This window comes from Trichomycterus rosablanca, chromosome 2 (genome assembly GCF_030014385.1).
Source record: "Trichomycterus rosablanca isolate fTriRos1 chromosome 2, fTriRos1.hap1, whole genome shotgun sequence".
NCBI classification, from domain to species: Eukaryota; Metazoa; Chordata; class Actinopteri; order Siluriformes; family Trichomycteridae; genus Trichomycterus; species Trichomycterus rosablanca.
In genome coordinates, this window is record NC_085989.1 from 15,864,633 (window position 1) to 15,887,454 (window position 22,822).

The window sequence follows — 22,822 nt, forward strand, 5'->3', positions numbered from 1 at the left end:
GTGCTGTGTGTGTAACTGTGAGCTTGGTTGAGAATTCACTGAGAGTGGTAGACTTAGCTTTGTATGCATTTAAACATCAGCATGCATGTTCAGTGCTAAAGGAAACAGACTCTGTAACACATTCGTAAATGTTTGCCTAGTGTGCACTATGAGATTTTGCAGTGTATATGTAAGCGGTGACTGGGTACTCGATTTCTTCACTTCCCCCGATCCCCAGACAATACACAATCATGTCCATGCAGACGCCAGACCAGCTGATAGTACCATTGAAATTCGCACCCCGGATCCCTGCTCTAACTTTTTTTTCATGTGACCCACATTTTGTACAACACAAACTATGCATCAAAGCGAAACACAAAACCAAATATACTTAATTAATAAAAATGGTGGTGATCTGGTCCCACTGTGGTTTAAGAGGTAATGTAAAGCCTCCACAAGGGGGCATTCATGTACAAGAGTAGACACCTCATTTACATAGAAGTGGTTATTCAAGTAAGACAGCAGTTATAATAAATAATGTAGCAATCATAATAAATAGTAAAAATAAATATTTATAAAATAATAATAATAGCAAGTAATTAAAAGTAAAAAAAAATCACAATTTACACTTATTACTACAGACATAAATAAAAAATAATAATAAAAGGAAACTAATCTCAAACTAAGGTTGTAAGTCTCTCTTTTAGAACCTTATTAATCTTGGCTATTCGTTTGTTTTAGAAATCTTGACAGGAGTGTAGTGTGCACCTGACAGTTGTTTGATTTGTGTAATGTGTACAAAAAAGGAAGAAGCTGTTGTCTAGGGGGCGTCTGTTAGAGCTTTCTCATTTAGGGTGGGAGTCTGTAGCAGTAGAGGAGATATAACTGGATAATTAGATATGATTAGACTGGGAGAAAAAAGGAAAATGCATAAACAGATTTTTAAAAAGTGCCAACAGCAAGACCCAATTAAAAAAAGAGCCATTATAGCCACTCAGGTGGCGCAGCGGTAAAAAGACACACTGCAACCAGGGCTGGATTCTGAGTACGTAGTATCGAATCCAGCTCTGCTTCACCGGTTCGAAGCTGAGTGGCTGTTTGAGCAACAATTGGCCGGTTGCTCAGTTGGGGGGGGTGGGACAAAGAACTGGATGTGGGTCTCTCTCTGTCAGAATGCGATTACGACCTCTGCCGGCTGATTAGAGGCGCCTGCACAGGAGATGAGGAAGAGTGCCCTTAGGGTGTGTCTCTCCGCATGCAACGCTAGGTGGTGCCAAACTCATCAATGTGTGGGTGGCAAAAATGCATCCGGCTGCTGCCCATGTTTTGGAGGGGATATGGGTTAGCTTCGATCTCCCCGGTCAGGGCAGGGTTCGGCATAGACAGAGAGGAAGCACGATGCAAAATTGAACAATTGGATGCACTAAAGGGGGAGAAAAGGGAAAAAAAAGAAGAAGAGCCTTTATAAAACGGATAGTTCCGGTCCTAAAATCTGATTGGCTGAGCCGTGTTCTAAGCCGTTGTAAAATCCCCAATATATGCACACCTATGACCACCTCACATCATTCCATATTAATACGCCACTGAAAAGAAAAAGTACAAACTTGGTTGAACACTATTTTAAGTACTATACATGGAAATGTCCAGATTAATATAAACAGTAATCCTAATCATTATGTGGGTGTTTCATCCAAGAAATAGTGAAATAGTGTTTGTGGAGGAATGTTTATTGTGAATGTTATGTTCTCCCTCATGTTGCCTTAACACTGTTAACGGACTACCTAATTTCGCAGAAGAATGCTTTTTGTAAGTGTTTTTGTAAATAAAAACATTTATAAATTTAACATTGTTGTGTTTTATTAGATTTTATGTTGACCGCCGTTTTATAAAAGCAATAAGCCACTCGAGAGCGTGCGTTACTGCTATGATTTTATCACGGGGAAAGACGTTTTAGGCACTCCACTTCGTGTCGTGCCAAAACATCCTTCCCCGTGATAAAATTGCAGTAACGCACGGTCTCTCGTAGCTTATTGCTTTATTTTACTGTGGTTTAGCGCATATACCTTTTAAATAATAAAAAAAAAACCTTGCCTTACCTAACCTTATTAAAACAGATTCATTCTAACATAAAGCCAGTGTTGGTCAGCAAGTATCTAGGATGTCTGACTTCATTCACTCTCTTTGTTTAGCAATGTTTTTGTAATATCCGCTGCATGCATTTGTGTGCTTGTGCAGTGGTGAAGCAGTTTCAGGAGTACGTGGAGCCAGGAAGTGATGTGGAAGGAGTGTCTCAGAGGAGAAATGCTGAGTCAGAGGAAGAGAGTGTTGTGCTCCCCCTCGGTGACAACACACTTACACACAACCTGGGCATTCCGCTAGTAGTGGTGTGCACTAAGGTAGGGTCCAGTTCTATGACTTGGTCCTGCATCTTTTGGATCTGCCATATAACAAATATGTTCTGGTAAAAAGAAACCAGTGTTAAATAACCAAACCCTTTTGCTTTATCTTGGATTTTCGTCACTTTAAAGTACATTTTTACCATGTGTAGTTTTGTATAATGAGCCGTGCTTTGTATTACAGATTTTTTATTTATTTATGTATTTATTTACTGATGTGTGATGTGACCCAGGGTGGCACAGCAACCTATCATTGTCTTTTTCTATTGCAACCAGGAACAAAATGAAGTAATAAAGGGATTTTCCAACCTTAATATACACTGATCAGCCATAACATTATGACCACCTCCTTGTTTCTACACTCACTGTCCATTTTATCAGCTCCACTTACCATATAGAAGCACTTTGTAGTTCTACAATTACTGACTGTAGTCCATCTGTTTCTCTACATACTTTTTTAACCTGCTTTCACCCTGTTCTTCAATGGTCAGGACCCCCACAGGACCACCACAGAGTAGATATTATTTAAGTGGTGGATCATTCTCAGCACTGCAGTGACACTGACATGGTGGTGGTGTGTTAGTGTGTGTTGTGCTGGTATGAGTGGATCAGACACAGCAGCGCTGCTGGAGTTTTTAAATACAATGTCCACTCACTGTCCACTCCTATCTAGTTGGTCCACCTTGTAGATGTTAAGTCAGAGACGATCGCTCAGCTATTGCTGCTGTTTGAGTTGGTCATCTTCTAGACCTTCATCAGTGGTTACAGAACGCTGCCTATGGGCGCTGTTGGCTGGATATATTTTTGGTTGGTGGACTATTCTCAGTCCAGCAGTGACAGTAAGGTGTTTAAAAACTCCAGCAGCACTGCTGTGTCTTATCCACTCATACCAGCACAACACACACTAACACACCACCACCATGTCAGTGTCACTGCAGTGCTGAGAATGACCCACCACCCAAGTAATACCTGCTCTGTAGTGGTCCTGTCGGGGTCCTGACCATTGAAGAACAGGATGAAAGGGGGCTAACAAAGCATGCAGAGAAACAGATGGACTACAGTCAGTAAATGTAGAACTACAAAGTGCTTCTATATGGTAAGTGGAGCTGATAAAATGAACAGTGAGTGTAGGAACAAGGAGGTGGTCATAATGTTATGCCTCATCGGTGTAAATACTGTTATAGGTAGAAGCTATACAACATTAGCATGATTGCTGACTGCAGTATAATGTTGTGCATTGCTTTACAGCTTTTATAGCCTTATTGCTCTATTGCTTTTGTCTGATATAACTGGAGACTAACTTTTAAATAGATTATCTTTTTCTGTTTATGCTTCATTTCTCTCTCTCTCTCTCTCTCTCTCTCTCTCTCTCTCTCTCTCTCTCTCTCTCTCTCTCTCTCTCTCTCTGTGTGTATGTGTGTGCTAGTGTGATGCTATCAGCACTTTGGAGAAGGAGCATGATTATAGAGACGAGCACTTAGACTTCATCCAGTCGCACATCCGGCGTTTCTGTCTGGAGTGTATCCTTCACAAACACACGCTTGTAATCTCTGAGCCAACTGTAAATGTCACCACTCAAACACGGGGCCATAAATCCTTTTCCAGGTCTGATCTTTTATTATTTCACTTGTACATTACAGTATTAATGTACAACCTTTCAAAAACAAACAGACCATTTTATGACCTGTATTCAGTTGAAACCATTACAAACACAAGATGTTTATTGCTCTAACTACTGTATTGGTTTGTGTATAGGGAGCACATGTACGTTCTCATTCAAAAATGTCTGTGTTGTTAATGTATATAGTTTCTGCTTTGCATAGTCTAGACTGTTGTAGATGTAGAAACAAAAACAAAATTACAAACTCACAATGTGCATGTAAAAAAGTATTTGCCCCACCTGATTTGTCACAATTAAATTCTTCAGATCTTCCAACTAATTTTAATATAAGATAAAGACAATGTAAGTAAACACATAATGTAACTTTTAAATTATTGTTCTACAACCCCAGTTGGGACAGCATGGAAAATGCAATTCCATTCCTGCATTTCAGGCCTGAAACACATTCCAAAAAAAAAGTTGGGACAGTAAAGCATTCTTCTTGCAAACACGTCTTAAGATGTGCAACAGTACGGGGTCGTCGTTGTTGCATTTTTCGACAACACATTCTCTCCACACATTCTCTATTAGGGACAGGTCAGGACTGCAGGCAGGCCAGTCCAGTACCCGTACCCTCTTCTTCCGCAGCCATGCCTTGTGGTTTTGCATTGTCTTGTTGAAAAATGCATGGACGTCCCTGGAAAAGATGACGTCTTGAAGGCAGCACATGTTGCTCTAAGATCTCAATGTACTTTTCTGCATTAATGCTACCATCACAGAAGTGTAAATGACCTTTGCCAAGGGCACTGACACAGCCCCATACCATCACAGACCCTGGCTTTTGGACTTGTTTCTGATAACAGTCCGGATGATCCTTTTTGTCTTTGGTCTGGAACACACAGCGTCTATTTTTCCAAAGACATGGAATCCATCTTAGATGCCTTCGAGCCCAGAGAAGTCTAACATAAGGCTTCTTTTTTGCACAGTAAAGTTTTAAGTGGCATTTGTGCATGTAACTCCGTTTGCCAAAGTAATCCCTCGCCCATGTGTTTATATCAGCTATTGTTGAGTGGCTCAACAATATTTGCAATCAAATAAAAGTCAAAGTAAATGTAAGGAACACTGCATTTTTATTTTATTTGCATTCTCCATACTGTTCCAACTTTTTCTGATTTAGGGTTGTATTTACTGAAGATAAAGGTTTACTCAAAACCTGTATCACCCATGTGAAAAAGGAATTGCCCCCCTAAACTTAACTGGTTGTGCCATCCTTGGCAGTAACAACTTCACAACATTTATGATAACTTGCAATGAGTCTTTTATATTGCTGTGGAGAAATTTTGGCCCACTCCTCTTTACAGAATTGTTTACATTCAACTGTCCAAGGTCAATCATGACAGCATCACACATTCACTTGTTTACCTTTGATTTGATTTTGATTGTTTTTGAATATTTCACCAACTTCCCAGTCTTGCATTGCCTTGCATACCTTGTCTTTGGGCTATTGTTAATTAAAGACCTGTAAAACATGTTTACAAATCACTGCTTTCACTGTTGTATTTGCTTTATTTACCCACCATTTTTTTTCCAAATTGTGCATTAAAGAAATTGTACATAAAAGAAAATGAAAAGAAAGGAAGGAAAAGAAAAAAAAATCAAATGTAGTCAATAATCAAATAAGTGGGTTTACATGTATTTTGGAAATCTGATTGAATGTGGGCGTAAATCTGCTTGAATAAATCAATAATCAGATTTTGCACAGTAAGTGCATGTATATGCAAAAACTATGACTGCGCCAGAAATCGCATACCTCAATACTGAACAGTACACGAAAGCAGTACGCGAGAGAGAGTAGTGTGTCCGAATACTTAGTATTCATTAAACAAACAATGCACACTTGCGGTCCGCTAATCTATCCCGTAATTTTACTGGAGCTGCAAAGGCGTTCGAAGCGAAGAAGAAAGATGGCGGAAAGCGGAGTACGACAAACATTAAAAATGTTAGGATTGTGTACAACCCTGACTAATGTTATGAGTAGCTTTGTGGAGAACGACAGAATTTATTTTGTCTGGTGTTAAAATTGTTATAACTGTGGCAACGTGATGTCATGCATCATGTGATTTTGGTAAGATGGTGGACGTAGTACGTACAAGGTCGCGTGCATACTGCGTACTTGCGTACTGAAAGAGCATACTGCTTTACTGGCCGAGCAGTGTGCACTGCCTTCAATTTAGTACATACTGTTTAAGTATGCGATTTTGGACGCAGCCAGCAGATTGGCAGGTTGAGGATCCCACATGGCCACCACATCTATCACCATCACCACCACAACCAGTACCATTATTAATGTATAGTAATTATGATTACATGTATCAGATTATGCCATTTCTAAGAATTGTCATCATCTGAGCCATTAAATAAATGTGAGATGAATAAGTGTGGCTAAAATGTGATTAATAGACCGGTCCCTTATGCAGTACATTCACACCCTGCACCCATGGTTAAGAGTAAAGGCTCAGAAACTTTAATGACTGTAGAAATCCCAAATAAAGATAAAAACAACATAAATACACAAAATAATTTGATTGCTAATGCATTTTTCTGATTTGTCCTTAACACATGGCTGCATAGATGGGGCGGCGCTGCTCTACACGTCCATAAAAGACAGTAAAAATCTAGACTTGTTATATAAATATCTCATCCACAGGTTATACGGCTTTCCCTTCAACTTTCCTGCCCAGGTGGTGGAGAAGGATTCAGTGTTCATGTAAGCTGAAATACTTTTTGACGATCATTGTTCAATATATGTTTTTTATGCTTGTACATACTTTTTTTCAATATTATAAGTAAAATGTTATAAAACAGGATGTGTAAAATGTAGGGTGGATGTATATGCATTGGTAGAAGAATACCTGACAAAAACAGAAGTGTTTGAATACTTTTTTCACACCATGTTAAGAATAAGAAAATCTTTAAGTCTGCAGTGAATTGTACCATCGAGACTGTTAAGAAACCCAGCTCTGACCTGTAGGTTACTCTTCGATTATTTTTTGTTCTGTGTACATATAGAGTAGACATTGCTTGCTGGATCGAGGATTTGTAACCCAGAATGCTGTCTGATTCTTTTTCAGTCCGTCAGGATGGGACAACGAAAAAAAGATTGCTATCCTACATGAAAACTTCCAGTCAGTAAAAGCAGAAGACAACTTTGAAGACGTAATAGTAAAACCACCCATTAGAAAAGTAAGAATCTATGTGTTTGACTATGTGCAGTGTGTGTGTGATTATACACTGCCTGGCCAAAAAAAAGGTCACACACTCTAATATTTCGTTGGACCGCTATTAGCTTTGATTATGGCACGCATTCAACGTGGCATCGTTTCCACAAGCTTCTGCAATGTCACAACATTTATTTCTGTCCAGAGTTGCATTAATTTTTCCCCAAGATCTTGTATTGATGATGGGAGATTTGGACCACTGCGCAAAGTCTTCTCCAGCACATCCCAAAGATTCTCAATGGGGTTCAGGTCTGGACTCTGTGGTGGCCAATCCATGTGTGAAAATGATGTCTCATGCTCCCTGAACCACTCTTTCACAATTTGAGCCCGATGAATCCTGGCATTGTCATCTTGGAATATGCCCGTGCCATCAGGGAAGAAAAAATCCATTGATGGAATAACCTGGTCATTCAGTATATTCAGGTAGTCAGCTGACCTCATTCTTTGGGCACATAACGTTGCTGAACTTAGACCTGACCAACTGCAGCAGCCCCAGATCGTAGCACTGCCCCTACAGGCTTGTACGGTAGGCACTAGGCATGATGGGTGCATCAGTTCAGCCGCCTCTCTTCTTACCCTGATGCGCCCATCACTCTGGAACAGGGTAAATCTGGACTCATCAGACCACATGACCTTCTTCCATTGCTCCAGAGTCCAATCTTTATGCCCCTTAGCAAATTGAAGCGGTTTTTGCCAGTTAGCCTCACTGACAAGTGGTTTTCTTAAGGCTACACAGCTGTTTAGTCCCAATCCCTTGAGTTCCCTTCGCATTGTATGTGTGGAAATGCTCTTACTTTCACTATTAAACATTTCTCTGAGTTCTAGTGTAGTTTTTCTACCATTAGATTTCACCAAACGTTTAAGTGATCGCCGATCACGATCATTCAAGATTTTTTTCCGACCACATTCCTTCCTCGAAGATGATTCCCCACTGTCCTTCCACTTTTTAATAATGCGTTGGACAGTTCTTAACCCGATTTTAGTAGTTTCAGCTTCTCCTTACATCTTTTCTCTGCTTGATGCGTGCAAATAATTTGACATCTTTTCCACGACCACAGGATGTGTCTTTCCACATGGTTGTTTAACAAATGAGAAGCTACTCACTGCTTCAGAGTTAAATTACTTGTTGCCAGCTGAAACATAATCACCCATGCAGTAATTATCCAATGGGAGGCTCTTACCTATTTGCTTAGTTAAATCCAGGTGGTGACTTTTGTTTGGCCAGGCAGTCTATATTTAACACTAAATAGAATCCCTCATAATAGCACACATTTGCAAAACAGAAGTGTCTCAACCACACCTAATGCAAACAATCAAGGGCTTCATTAGTTGCATCAGGTGTGGTTGAAATAAAACACATCAAATACCTGTTGGAGTTGTCCACAAAAGAGATGATTGCCCTGCATGAGCAAGGAAACGGATACAAAAAGATAGTGATACTGAATGTTCTTAGAGATACAGTCGGAAGCATAGTTCCCAAGTTCAAAGTTAAAGGAACACTGGCTACACTACCTGGATGTGGCAGAAAAAAAGGAAGTTGTCACTGGCTGCAACCAGATTTCAAAGGATGCAGGTGGTCAAAAACCCACAAGTGACTGCAAAAAACTCTGCAGCAAGATGAATACCTCTACTAACTCCAAAGCTCAAGACAAATCAGCTGCAATATGCTCAAAACCATGTAAATACACCACAGAACGTTTGGGATTCTGTTCTATGGAGTGATTAAACAACAACAGTGGAATTCTTCAGGACCATGGATCAGTGGTATGTCTGGAGGAGGAAGAATGAAGCATGTGTTCAAAAGGACACCCTGCCTACAGTGAAGCATGGCAGTGGCTCGGTGTATCAGGTATCAGGAAATCCTGTTTTGTGAGGAAGCTGAAGCTTGGACCTTCCATCACGGCAATGATCTCAAGCAATCTCCACCAATGCTTGGTTTCAAAGGAAAGTCCTGGAAAATTCTGGAGTGGCTCAGAAACTTTAATGACTGTAGAAATCCCAAATAAAGATAAAAACAACATAAATACACAAAATTTGTGCATGATTGCTAATGCATTTTTCTGATTTGTCCTTAACACATGGCTGCATAGATGGGGCGGCGCTGCTCTACACGTCCATAAAAGACATTAAAAATCTAGACTTGTTATATAAATATCTCATCCACAGGTTATACGGCTTTCCCTTCAACTTTCCTGCCCAAGTTAAAGGAACACTGGCTACACTACCTGGATGTGGCAGAAAAAAAGGAAGCATACTTCAAAGTCCACCAATGCTTGGTTTCAAAGGAAAGTCCTGGAAAATTCTGGAGTGGCCATCACTGTGGCCTGACTTGAACCCCATAGACAATCCTTGGTGGGATTTCAAGAAGGCAGTTGCAGCATGCAAAACAGGAATATTAGTGAACTGGAGGCTATGGAACACTGCCACAAGCTGGTGTCTGGCTATGCATCATGTTTGCAGCTATTTATAACAGCAAAAGGGTGCTCTACTAAGTGGGGTTAGAGAATTCTGAGACTGAGACTCCTGTAGTCTGTGTTTAATTTGGAGAAATTTTAATTGTTTACTTGGTTTCTTGCAAACAGCTGAACATTTGTAAATCTTACTAATAAAACTAATTTGTATTAGAAGTTAAATAATTTCAATTGCAGCTGTGTGTACGTATATACAGTATGTGTATATATACATGTGTTAATATATTTGTAATTTTCTTTTCTAGTTTGTACACGAGAAGGAAATTCAAGCAGAAGACGACCAAGTATTTCTGGTGAAGCTGCAGGTAATAGAATTCCAGAGCGTACCATTGTCAATAATGCTGGTTGTGGTGAAATGTGGACTGATTGTGATTATGTGAAACCTATATTAGAACATCTGTTTTAGACAGCTATGTGTAATTTATTCAGTTTTACTATGCAATCTATACATTTTTATATTAATGATAGATAGATAGATAGATAGATAGATAGATAGATAGATAGATAGATAGATAGATAGATAGATAGATAGATAGATAGATAGAGTGGGGTCAAAAAGTATTTAGTCAGCCACTGATTGTGCAGGTTCTCCTACTTGGAAAGATGAGAGAGGTCTGTAATTTTCATCATAGGTACACTTCAACTATGAAAAAATCCAGGAAATCACATTGTAGTATTTTTAAAGAATTTATTTGTAAATTATGGTGGAAAATAAGTATTTGGTCAATAACAAACAAGCAAGATTTCTGGCTCTCACAGACCTGTAACTGCTTCTTTAAGAAGCTCTTCTGTCCTCCACTCATTACCTGTATTAATGGCACCTGTTTGACCTCGTTATCTGTATAAAAGACACCTGTCCACAGCCTCAAACAGTCAGACTCCAAACTCAACCATGGCCAAGACCAAAGAGCTGTCGAAGGACACCAGGAAGAAAATTGTAGACCTGCACCAGGCTGGGAAGAGAGAATCTACAATAGGCAAGCAGGTTGGTGTGAATAAATCAACTGTGGGAGCAATTGTAAAAAAATGGAAGACATACAAGACCATTGATAATCTCCCTTGGGGTCAAGATCTCATCCCGTGGGGTCAAAATGATCATGAGAACGGTGAGCAAAAATCCCAGAACTACACGGAGGGACCTGATGAATGACCTGCAGAGAGCTGGGACCGAAGTACAAAGGCTACCATCAGTAACACACTACGCCGAGAGGGACTCAAATCCTGCAGTGCCAGGCGTGTCCCCCTGCTTGAGCCAGTACATGTCCAGGCCCATCTGAAGTTTGCAAGAGAGCCTATGGATGATCCAGAAGAGGATTGGGAGAATATCATGTGGTCAGATGAAACCAAAATGGAACTTTTTGGTAAAAACTCAACTCGTCGTGTTTGGAGGAAGAAGACTGCTGAGTTGCACACCATACCTACTGTGAAGCATGGGGGTGGAAACATCATGCTTTGGGGCTGTTTTTCTGCAAAGGGGACAGGACGACTGATCCGTGTTAAGGGAAGAATGAACGGGGCCATGTATCGTGAGATTTTAAGCCAAAACCTCCTTCCATCAGTGAGAGCATTGAAGATTTAACGTGGCTGGGTCTTCCAGCATGACAATGATCCCAAACACACCGCTCGGGCAACGAAGGAGTGGCTCCGTAAAAAGCATTTCAAGGTCCTGGAGTGGCCTAGCCAGTCTCCAGACCTCAACCCCATAGAAAATTTGTGGAGTTCGTGTTGCCCAGTGACAGCCCCAAAACATCACTGCTCTAGAGGAGATCTGCATGGAGGAATGGGCCAAAATACCAGCTACAGTGTGTGCAAACCTGGTGAAGACTTACAGGAAACGTTTGACCTCTGTCATTGCCAACAAAGGTTATGTTACAAAGTATTGAGTTTAACTTTTGTTATTGACCAAATACTTATTTTCCACCATAATAAATTTTTTTTTTTTTTTTTTTTAAATCCTACACTGTGATTTACTGGATTTTTTTTCTCATTTTGTCTCTCATAGTTGAAGTGTACCTATGATGAAAATTACAGACCTCTCTCATCTTTCTAAGTAGGAGAACTTGCACAATCAGAGGCTGACTAAATACTTTTTGGCCCCACTGTAGATACTTCATTGATTCCAAAGGAAGTGGTCTCTTCAAGGTCAGTGCTGTCAATTTGGAAGCATCTTTTATAGCACATGTCAAACTCAAGGCCCGCGTGCCAAATCCGGCCCACCACGTAAGTTAATGTGGCCCGTGAGAGCTTAAAAGACGTATGATTGTCTTAAAATACACTGTAAAATCGTACATAAACTGCATCTCCGACAATGCATTCCAATTTGTGACCTGCAAAGTGACTGCATCACGCCACTAGATGGCAGAGTTTCCACATCAGCGTTTAACTGAGGCGGTTTTCCAAGAAATATTTACAAATAATCCTAAATTGTGTAAGAAGAGAAAATTAAAGCAGAAGGAAGGTAATTTAATGATAGATAGTAAAGTGAGTACAAGTTTGTGTACAAGTTTGACACCCCTGTTTTATAAGAACGGTCTTTCATCCATCCAATACATTATCAAAGAGTTCTAGACTCAGTACACAGCTGAGTTCGCTACCAAAGCTAAATGCAGCCTAACAAACTGTTTAATTGGTTGTACTGCTACATAAATTTTTAGGGAATTCAGGTGTAATTGTTTGAGCTTGATGGCATACTGTAACTGCTTCTGTATTAAATAACACTGTAGTACAGGTAAAGCTGCTCAAAGCCTGCTGCAAGCTCACTGCTGGTCGTTTTAAGCTTGAAAAATGTAGTAGCACAAATCCAGGGACCCTCTAAAGAATTAACTACGAGGGTCCTTTAAAAGGTTTCCACACTTTTTTTTCCCGTGGGGTCAAAATGATCATGAGAACGGTAAGCAAAAATCCCAGAACTACACAGAGGGACCTGATGAATGACCTGCAGAGAGCTGGGACCGAAGTACAAAGGCTACCATCAGTAACACACTACGCCGAGAGGGACTCAAATCCTGCAGTGCCAGGCGTGTCCCCCTGCTTGAGCCAGTACATGTCCAGGCCCGTCTGAAGTTTGCTGAAGCATGGGGGTGGAAACATAATGCTTTGGGGCTGTTTTTCTGCAAAGGGGACAGGACGACCGATCCGTGTTAAGGGAAGAATGAACGGGGCCTCTAAAGAATTAACTACGAGGGTCCTTTAAAAGGTTTCCACACTTTTTTTTTTTTTACTCTCTTTATTAAGAATTTCAAAAACAAATTACATCACATCTACAAAGTCACCTTTCAATGCATTTTTTCCAGCGTCGTATTAACTTTTTAATGCCATCAGCAAAAAATGTTTTTGGTTAAGCGCGTAGCCACTGAAAGCACCGCTGGTTTCACATCATCATCACATGAAAATCTTTTTTCCCCTTAAAGCTTTTTTGAGCGGTCCAAAAAGGTGGAAATCAAATGGCGCTTAATCCAGACAAGTGCTCTCTTAGTCTCTCAGATACGACCAATTACTCCTCCTGCCCTCACCATTTCCAATGAAAATATGAAAGTGCGGAAACGTTTTGAAGATCACTCATATCGTAATAAAATGAATTTTATTTGAATTTTATTAATAAAAAAAAAAGGACATTATGGAAATTATATGTACAATTTTATTATAATTTTATTTGAAGCATTAATATCTATAGCATGGTTTATTAGTATTATTAAGTGCTGTCATGTAGAATCTGACTCTTGGTGGCCGTATACCAGATAGTGTTTCTTCATTTTTATGCAAATTTAGCACTCCTAAGCCAAACCATTAGGACCACACCTGAAAATGTGCATGGTAATGCCTATTCTGTAACAATTGTGCATGGTAATGCCTAATGCCTATTCTGTAACAATTGTGCATGGTAATGCCTAATGCCTATTCTGTAACAATTGTGTATGCAATGGTCAGGGATAACTATAAATTGAAGTGATGGTAGTTACTCGTTGTACATGTGTTAAATGCAGCTGATATTATCAGGCATAAAGACTTTAGTGACTGCACACAGGCCACTTTCATTTTTTCGAAGAGGGACAAGCTACAAAGGACATGAATGTCCTTCTTTTAATGAGAAATATCGTTTAATGATCCCAAAATATTAACCCAATCTCAATCATTGAACTCAGGATGCATTGGTGAGCATTTTCTAACCAAAGTTTGTTTGCTTACCTCACAGAAAACAGCACAAATAGATTATGAAATGAATATAAAAACCTCATTAAGCTTTTTTTTCTGTTTCTAGACTCTACTAGCCAAACAGCCTCCAGTCAGTGCAGGAAGGCCAGTGGTATGTATGACCTCTTAAATGTTGAAAAGTTCAGTCTTATCTGTAGCAATCGGTCCATCTGTTGTGACTCTTGCTGTTTTTGTGTGTGTGCATGCATTAGGACACCTCTAACAGAGCTCCCACCGGCTCCCCGAGGACGACCAACCGCTCAGCAGCCGCTAACGTGGCCAACGTAATGCCCATGCAATCAGGTACCAAGAAGATTGATCCCAACATAAAAGGTGTGTATGAGAGCTGTGTACTGAGGACTGTCTGTCCCTTTATTTTTTCTCTGTTCTCTTTCGTCTTGGCTACATCTGCCCTGCATTCATCATGTGGTCTGATCCTTCTAGGATTGCACCTTGCACCTGGGACAAATTCCTCCTCTTTCCAGCCAGTCCAATTTTTTTTATTGTTGTTAAAGTAATTCTGTATTTCTTATTAAAATATTTATCAGACATTAGCTTTGGAAAAAACTCAAAACTAAGAAAGGCATTATGTGTGTGTTGTGTGTGTGTGTGTTTTTTGTTTTTTTTCTTTACATTTCCCCCCAATTTTTTTGTCATATTTAATTACCCGATTGCATTGCGCTTCCTCTCTACTGATCTTAAACCTTACTCTGATTGAGGAGAGCCGTGACTAACACATGCCCCCTCCGACACGTGTGCAGTACCCCAGGACCGACTATGAATAGTGATACAGTATTAGTTGCGTTTCCTTAAGCTCTATTTTGAATATAGTTTAATCTAGTCACACATTAACATTGTTGGTAAAAGCTGACAAAGAAATATTTGATGTTGATTCCACCCTTGGACAACACTGGGCTTAAAAAAGAGATTTGCATAAGATGGGAACGATTATGATGATTCATTGAACTCAAGATTTGACTTACAAAACTGAGTTTAGCAGCGCAAATGCATTAAACAAACAGACTTGATTACTGTAAATGTCCACAGTGTACATTATGACAACCCCAAATCAGAAAAAGTTGGGACAGCATGGTAAATGCAAATAATAAAAACACAGAGTTTCTTACATTTACTTTGACTTTTATTTGATTGCAGACAGGATGAACCTGAGATATTTCATGTTTTATCTGCTCACCTTCATTTCATTTATTAATAAACATCCATTCCTGCATTTCAGGCCTGTAACACATTCCAAAAAAGTTGGGACAGTAAAGCATTTACTACTTTGTAATGTTGCCATTCCTTTTCACCACACTTAAAAGACGTTTTGGCACCGAGGATACCAAGTGATTTAGTGTTTCAGCACGTCTTAAGATAAGCAACAGTGCGGGGTTGTTTCAGAATTCTCCACACATTCTCTATTGGGGACTGGTCAGGACTACCCTCTTCTTCCGCAGCCATGCCTTTGTAATGTGTGCAGCATGTGGTTTTGCATTGTCTTGTTAAAAAGTGCATGAACGTCCCTGGAAAAGATGACGTCTTGAAGGCAGCATATGTTGCTCTAAGATCTCAATGTACTTTTCTGCATTAATGCTGCCATCACAAAAGTGTAAATGACCTTTGCCAAGGGCACTGACACGACCCCATACCATAACAGACCCTGGCTTTTGGACTTGTTTCTGATAACAGTCTGGATGGTTCTTTTCGTCTTTGGTCTGGAGCACACAGCGTCTATTTTTTCCAAAAAAGTCCTGCTGATTCATCTGACCACAATATGATGGTCCATCCTAGATGCCTCAGAGCCCAGAGAAGTCGACGCTGCTTCTGGACGTTCAGCTTAAGCTTGCGCCCTTGGCCTTTACGCACTGAAATTCCTCCAGATTCCTTGAATGGTGTAATAATATTATGCACTGTAGAGGGAGAAATATGAAAATCCCTTCCAATCTTTCTTTGAGGTACATTGTTTTTAAATATTTTAATAATTTTTGTTCACGCATTTGTTGACAAACTGGAGATTCTCTGATCATCTTTGCTCATCAAAGACTCCTGGATGCTGCTTTTGTACCAAACCATGATTACAATCACATGTTGACATCACCTGTTTGGAATCACATCATTATGTAGTTTTTTCACCTCATTACTAGCCCTAAACTGCCCCCGTCCCAACTTTTTTTGGAATGTGTTGCAGGCCTGAAATGCAGGAATGGAGGTATATTAATAAATGAAATGAAGTTGAGCAGACAAAACATGAAATATCTTGTGTTCGAACTGTCTGCAATCAAATAAAATCAAAGTTAATATAAGGAACACTGTTTTTATTTTATTTGCATTTTCCATACTGTCCCAACTTTTTCTGATTTGGGGTTGTACATTGTAGCTCTAATAATAAAACAGTCCAGTATCTTAAAACGACCTCTTTTTTTAGTTAGTTTAGTAAACATCTGAAGACTATTCGACTTAGTGACATTTCCTAATCACAGACTGGTCTGACTGGTAGTAATAGGAGTGCCATTGCCCTTTCTTTCATTTGTTCCCACTGGTTTTATTTTATATTTTCCTCTTCTTTTTAACCCTCACCTGGGTGAAGGTAACAGCTCTTGGGAGATTGTGTTCTCTGTATAACCATGGGCTTGTTGGTGTAAACTGATGGAGTTTGTTTCCTCTTGGTGGCAGGTGGGCAGACGAGCGAGGGCGTGCTGGCTAATTTCTTTAACAGCCTTCTGACAAAAAAAGCAGGCTCTCCTGGACCTGGCGGCCAGCCTGCAGGGGGAGGTAGCAACACTCCTGGAACGGTCCGCAAATCAGGTAGGAGGATCAATGACCTATAGTTTTACTCTATGTAAAAATGAAAGCACATCATTTTTCATGTTAATGCACCATTTCAGTTGTTTATATGAATTTAGATCATTTTAAAACACTGGTGCCTAAATATTTAATCATGTTCACATAAAAAAATCCATATATACCATTGATGATCATTTACTTTGTTCATGTTTGTCTTTTTAAATCATTTTATTTAAATTCAGTCCAAATATTTGAGTTTTAAATTAAAAAGTACACTATATAGCCAAACGTATTCGAACATCTGACCATGAGCTTCATTGGTGAGCCATTTAAAAACAAATGGTATTAAAATAGAGTGACCTTCATGCGATCTTTTCAGCTAGAACAACAGCCACTCCTCTTTGAACTTTAAAGTATGTCTGTGGGTATTTGTGCCCAGTCAAAAGAACATTTGTGTGGCTGGGCACTGATGTTGGTCAAGAAAGCCTCATTGATGTTTCAGTTCATTCTCAAGCTGTTCAGTGGAGCTGAGGGTAGGGTTCTGTGCAGGGTATTTTTCTTCATGTCTTTATAAACCTTGCTTACTGGAACAGTCGAGACATTTCCTAACCTGTTGCTGCATAGTTGAAACCACTTAATTTACTTTATATAATTAATTTATTACACATGTTAGCAATTGCTGTGGCTATAACACATAAATTCATAATTCATAATTAGAAGGGGTGTCCCAATACTTTTGTCTATATAGTGTATTTGGAAGATTGTGCATGTTGTTGTGACTTAGAAATAGGGGGGTGCCCTTAATAAGTGGAGCTTTTTTTGCTTTATTAATTTGTAATTTTATACATTCTTTGCATACAAATGTCTCCAGCTCATTGAGGTTTGACAGCTTTTTTTTTATTCTTTTTTTTAATTATCTATCTTTTCCCACTTTTTTCCCCCCAATTTTTATCCCTATTTTAGTCATGTCCAATTACCCTGATTGTGTCCTCTATACTGATTCAATCCTTTTGCCGCTGACTGAGGACACCACTCAACTGACTTGCGCCCCTTCCGGCACGCAATCAGTACAGCCTGCATTTTTCACCTGCATGAGCCAAGTTCATACACCGAGAGACACTGCGCACGGAGGGTCACACCCCCCTCAATGTTATTCCTCAGCTCTGTGCAGGCGCCGTCATTCAACCAGCAGGGGCCGCAGTTGTACCAGTTATGAGGACCTATGCTCCGACTCTACCCCTAAGCCCCTAAACAACAGCCAAATGTTGTTCATACTGCCGCCCAACCCAGTCGGAAAGGTAGAGCTGAGTTTCGATACGATGTATCTAGAAACCCAACTCTGGTGCGCTAGCGTACTTTACCGCTGCGCCACCTGAGCGACGGTTTGACAGCTTTTGTGCTGCAACTGCTTTCTTTAAATCCCACCAAAGTTGACTTAGACTTGTCTACAAGTCATTGTCTCGCTGGAAAGTTCAGTTATCACCAGGGTTTGATTTCAGCAGAGAAGGCAAAAAATGTCTCTTCAAAATGCCTTGGTATTTATGTGAATCCACAATGCCAGTTCCTGCAACAGAGAAACTTACCTGCATCACTGACTCACCTCCATGCTTGACCATGGAAAGAGTATTTTTCTGGTTATAAAACATTGCAGTTCTATTGCCAGACAAACTTCTGATCCATACAGCCACACAGTTCGATCTGTCACTGCATAGAACTGTGCACCAGAACAAATTTTTTCAAGTGTATTTCAGTTGACCATTCCTGTGCTTCCTGTGCATTGTGGAGTCCAACCATGAAGTCCTTTGTTGTTAAGTGATCAGCAGTTATTAGTCACATTAGTCCCAGTCTTTATCAGGTCATCCTATAAGCAGTAACACTGGGATTTTCTTTGTCCTGATAATATTTTTAAGACCTCTGGATGAATTTTTGGGCTCTTTCCCAAAGACAGGCAGGTTTGCTGCTGTGCCCTAGGTTTGGAACTTCCCAACAGTACTCTCAGTGGTGTCTCAGTGTTGTCTCTAGGAACGTTCATGGGCTCAGAAATCTTATGAACGTTTTCCTTTTGGTGCAGTCAAATTTTCTCCACTCTCCACTTTTGTTACAGCCTTTTAGTGTTCATCATGATTACAACACACATTGAACATGTCTATAGGTGGTGTTTTTATAACACCTCACATATGTAGCAAATTAAGGGTCGTTATTGAGTTCCTAATGGTTTAATGTCCCATTTAATTATTTCAGAACCCAAGTTAAAACCTACTGCTTTTATGTATGATCTAAAGATCAGCAATATTATGCAAGGGTTGAAAAATTGAACAACAAAATATCCTTATGCTCTAAAATGCTATATCAATCAACTGATAAAGACTTAAATTAAAACAAACTCTATTTAGAAAATCCTTATTTTATATGGAGGGTTAAATATTTCCAATTGTAACTGTATTTAAATAAAAAATACATACACCAGTGAGCCAAAACATTAGGACCATCCCTTAAAAATGTGGATGGCAATACCTTTGTGTTGTGCATGTCATGGTTATAATAAATGTCGGGCTGATAGTAGTTCACGTGTTAAACACAGCAACATGATCAGGCATGAATAACTGAGTGAGCTAGATCATAAATACCTGAGTGAGCAGAATTATGGGTTGAGGTGTGTTACCCACAAACAGAGGCCCGTAGAGTGACAAGCCAGGATCTACTGACCTGAGAAAATTGACCTGATCACCAGTATTAAAATGAACTGCAGTGTCTCAACACAGTGTATGAGGCTGCATAGTCACACGCCAGTCAAAGTGCCCATGCTAACTCTTGTCTACCTTGCATTATTTATCTGTGGAAGTGGATCCACTGTAGGATCCATCTCGCTGTCTACAGATGGTAATGTTCTGGTATCAGATACTACATGACTCTTTCAGATGGCTTGTAGAGTCTAATGCCAAGTTCACACTACACGACTTTCCAAGTCGTCAGGTCGCTGTACAGTTCACACTACACAACTGGATCTCTTGTTATCGGGAGTCTTTCAAGTCGTTGTGTTTTTCACACTACATGACTGATCGGCGATAGGGGGTTTCACACTACATGATCTATCACCAACTGGAATCTCTGGTCTCCCAAACTACGCGAGAAGTGACGAGGGGTTAAAATGATATCATGTCCAAAAATGCACGTCAACAAGTAGCGAGCGATCAAAGTTTGTGTGCTGATGTGCAGTGTAAAAGCAAGGAGAAAAAATAAATGAATCTGAGTGGATTTGGCTACGCGAGTATTTATTGTTCTGTAGTGAGTTGGAGGTTAATAAATGTTTTTTGCAATGCAGCGTTGGTGCTATATTTTGTAGAGAACGATAAGGTCAGAAATACTGTAAAACTTGTGTGTGTGCCGATGTATTCTGATATAAACTATATTATGCCCCTATCCCACCTTTTAACAACTCCTCCCCTGTGTTTCCCCTCACACCGTATCTTGCTTTCTCATTGGCTGTTCGACATAGCACTCATTGCCAGTTGGGCAACTCAGATTCAGATATTCGACATGCTAGAAATCTCGCATCGAGCCGCTCGGATCAAGTTGTTGAGCAGTTCACACATTGCGATTGAGAGCCGAGTTTCAATCGCCAAGCGGACGCCGAGTTGCTCCCGAGCCGGCAAATCTAGCACAACCAGTCGACGAGCGAAAATCAGGGCAAAAACCGTGTAGTGTGAACTAGGCATACAGTGTATCACAAAAGTGAGTACACCCCTCACATTTCTGCAGATATTTAAGTATATCTTTTCATGGGACAACACTGACAAAATGACACTTTGACACAATGAAAAGTAGTCTGTGTGCAGCTTATATAACAGTGTAAATTCATTCTTCCCTCAAAATAACTCAATATACAGCCATTAATGTCTAAACCACCGGCAACAAAAGTGAGTACACCCCTAAGAGACTACACCCCTAAATGTCCAAATTGAGCACTGCTTGTCATTTTCCCTCCAAAATGTCATGTGATTTGTTAGTGTTACTAGGTCTCAGGTGTGCATAGGGAGCAGGTGTGTTCAATTTAGTAGTACAGCTCTCACACTCTCTCATACTGGTCACTGAAAGTTCCAACATGGCACCTCATGGCAAAGAACTCTCTGAGGATCTTAAAAGACAAATTGTTGCGCTACATGAAGATGGCCAACACCCTGAAACTGAGCTGCAGCACAGTGGCCAAGATCATCCAGCGTTTTAAAAGAGCAGGGTCCACTCAGAACAGACCTCGCGTTGGTCGTCCAAAGAAGCTGAGTGCACGTGCTCAGCGTCACATCCAACTGCTGTCTTTGAAAGATAGGCGCAGGAGTGCTGTCAGCATTGCTGCAGAGATTGAAAAGGTGGGGGGTCAGCCTGTCAGTGCTCAGACCATATGCCGCACACTACATCAAATTGGTCTGCATGGCTGTCACCCCAGAAGGAAGCCTCTTCTGAAGTCTCTACACAAGAAAGCCCGCAAACAGTTTGCTGAAGACATGTCAACAAAGGACATGGATTACTGGAACCATGTCCTATGGTCTGATGAGACCAAGATTAATTTGTTTGGTTCAGATGGTCTCAAGCATGTGTGGCGGCAATCAGGTGAGGAGTACAAAGATAAGTGTGTCATGCCTACAGTCAAGCATGGTGGTGGGAATGCCATGGTCTGGGGCTGCATGAGTGCAGCAGGTGTTGGGGAGTTACATTTCATTGAGGGACACAGGAACTCCAATATGTACTGTGAAATACTGAAGCAGAGCATGATCCCCTCCCTCCGGAAACTGGGTCGCAGGGCAGTGTTCCAGCATGATAATGACCCCAAACACACCTCTAAGATGACCACTGCTTTATTGAAGAGGCTGAGGGTAAAGGTGATGGACTGGCCAAGCATGTCTCCAGACCTAAACCCAATAGAACATCTTTGGGGCATCCTCAAGCGGAAGGTGGAGGAGCGCAAAGTCTCGAATATCCGCCAGCTCCGTGATGTCGTCATGGAGGAGTGGAAAAGCATTCCAGTGGCAACCTGTGAAGCTCTGGTAAACTCCATGCCCAGGAGAGTTAAGGCAGTTCTGGGAAATAATGGTGGCCACACAAAATATTGACACTTCAGGAACTTTCACTAAGGGGTGTACTCACTTTTGTTGCCGGTGGTTTAGACATTAATGGCTGTATATTGAGTTATTTTCAGGGAAGAATAAATTTACACTGTTATATAAGCTGCACACAGACTACTTTTCATTGTGTCAAAGTGTCATTTTGTCAGTGTTGTCCCATGAAAAGATATACTTAAATATCTGCAGAAATGTGAGGGGTGTACTCACTTTTGTGATACACTGTAAGTCTTAGTTGTTTTGAAACGTATTAGCCTGGTGGTCCTAATGTTATGGCTGATTGGTATATAATAAATGCGCCTTATCGTATGCACATACCACATTTCATGTTTTGTTTTTTTCCCCTGTAAAGTAAACTCTGCAAATACACATTTAATGCAGATATACATTAAACAATGACAATTAGAAACAGCAATCTGAGATTTCTATTTATTTAAAAGACACTTTAACATGTATAAAATGTTTCTCTTAAAGAGGCATGTAATGTGATCACAGTTAATTCCATTTCATTTTATCCAACTACAGAGTGTCTGGGGAATTTGAATTTGGAATTACCAAATTTAGCCAACCCCTTTTTCTATTTTTCACCAATGGTGGATGCTTTAAATGTGGTACTTGCAGGTATTTGTAAATAAAACAAGTGTCCTCTTTTTATTTAAGCTCATCTTTGTTGTATTATTTTTTTTGTTATTGGCGTTTTTGCCATGATCTGCATTGAAGTTTGTCATTTGTGCTTGCTTTATATTTATATTTTTGTTCTTACATTATCCTCTTAATTATCTCTCCCACCATTCAAACCCCACCCCATCTCCTCCTCCTCCTCCACCACCACCACAATGCATTTGTACCAGATCTCTGACATCTGCAACGGTAAAAACAAATGAAAAATCCTTACTGCATGTTTTACTAAAATAATAATAACAAACTGTTTGTCCAAACATGAGCAACAACTGTCACAGTCCACCTAGCTCTAATTTACTTATTATGATGTATTTCAAATGATGGACAA

General features: G+C 40.1%; 1 protein-coding gene across 2 annotated transcripts in view; it reads left to right on the forward strand.

The window, feature by feature from the left end:
• The window catches only part of dync1li1 (dynein, cytoplasmic 1, light intermediate chain 1), a 48,947-nt gene that overhangs the window by 14,050 nt on the left and 12,075 nt on the right, over positions 1-22,822 (forward strand). The window contains exons 5-13 of one of the 2 annotated variants that reach the window (XM_063011942.1): positions 2,215-2,375; positions 3,802-3,895; positions 6,607-6,742; positions 7,107-7,218; positions 9,970-10,029; positions 13,983-14,027; positions 14,128-14,218; positions 16,589-16,720; positions 22,665-22,683. In XM_063011942.1, coding sequence (XP_062868012.1) covers positions 2,215-2,375; positions 3,802-3,895; positions 6,607-6,742; positions 7,107-7,218; positions 9,970-10,029; positions 13,983-14,027; positions 14,128-14,218; positions 16,589-16,720; positions 22,665-22,672 — 839 coding nt within the window. In that variant the 3' untranslated portion in view covers positions 22,673-22,683. The remainder of the gene's footprint in view (positions 1-2,214; positions 2,376-3,801; positions 3,896-6,606; positions 6,743-7,106; positions 7,219-9,969; positions 10,030-13,982; positions 14,028-14,127; positions 14,219-16,588; positions 16,721-22,664; positions 22,684-22,822) is intronic. The other variant, XM_063011935.1, reaches the window with a different exon arrangement.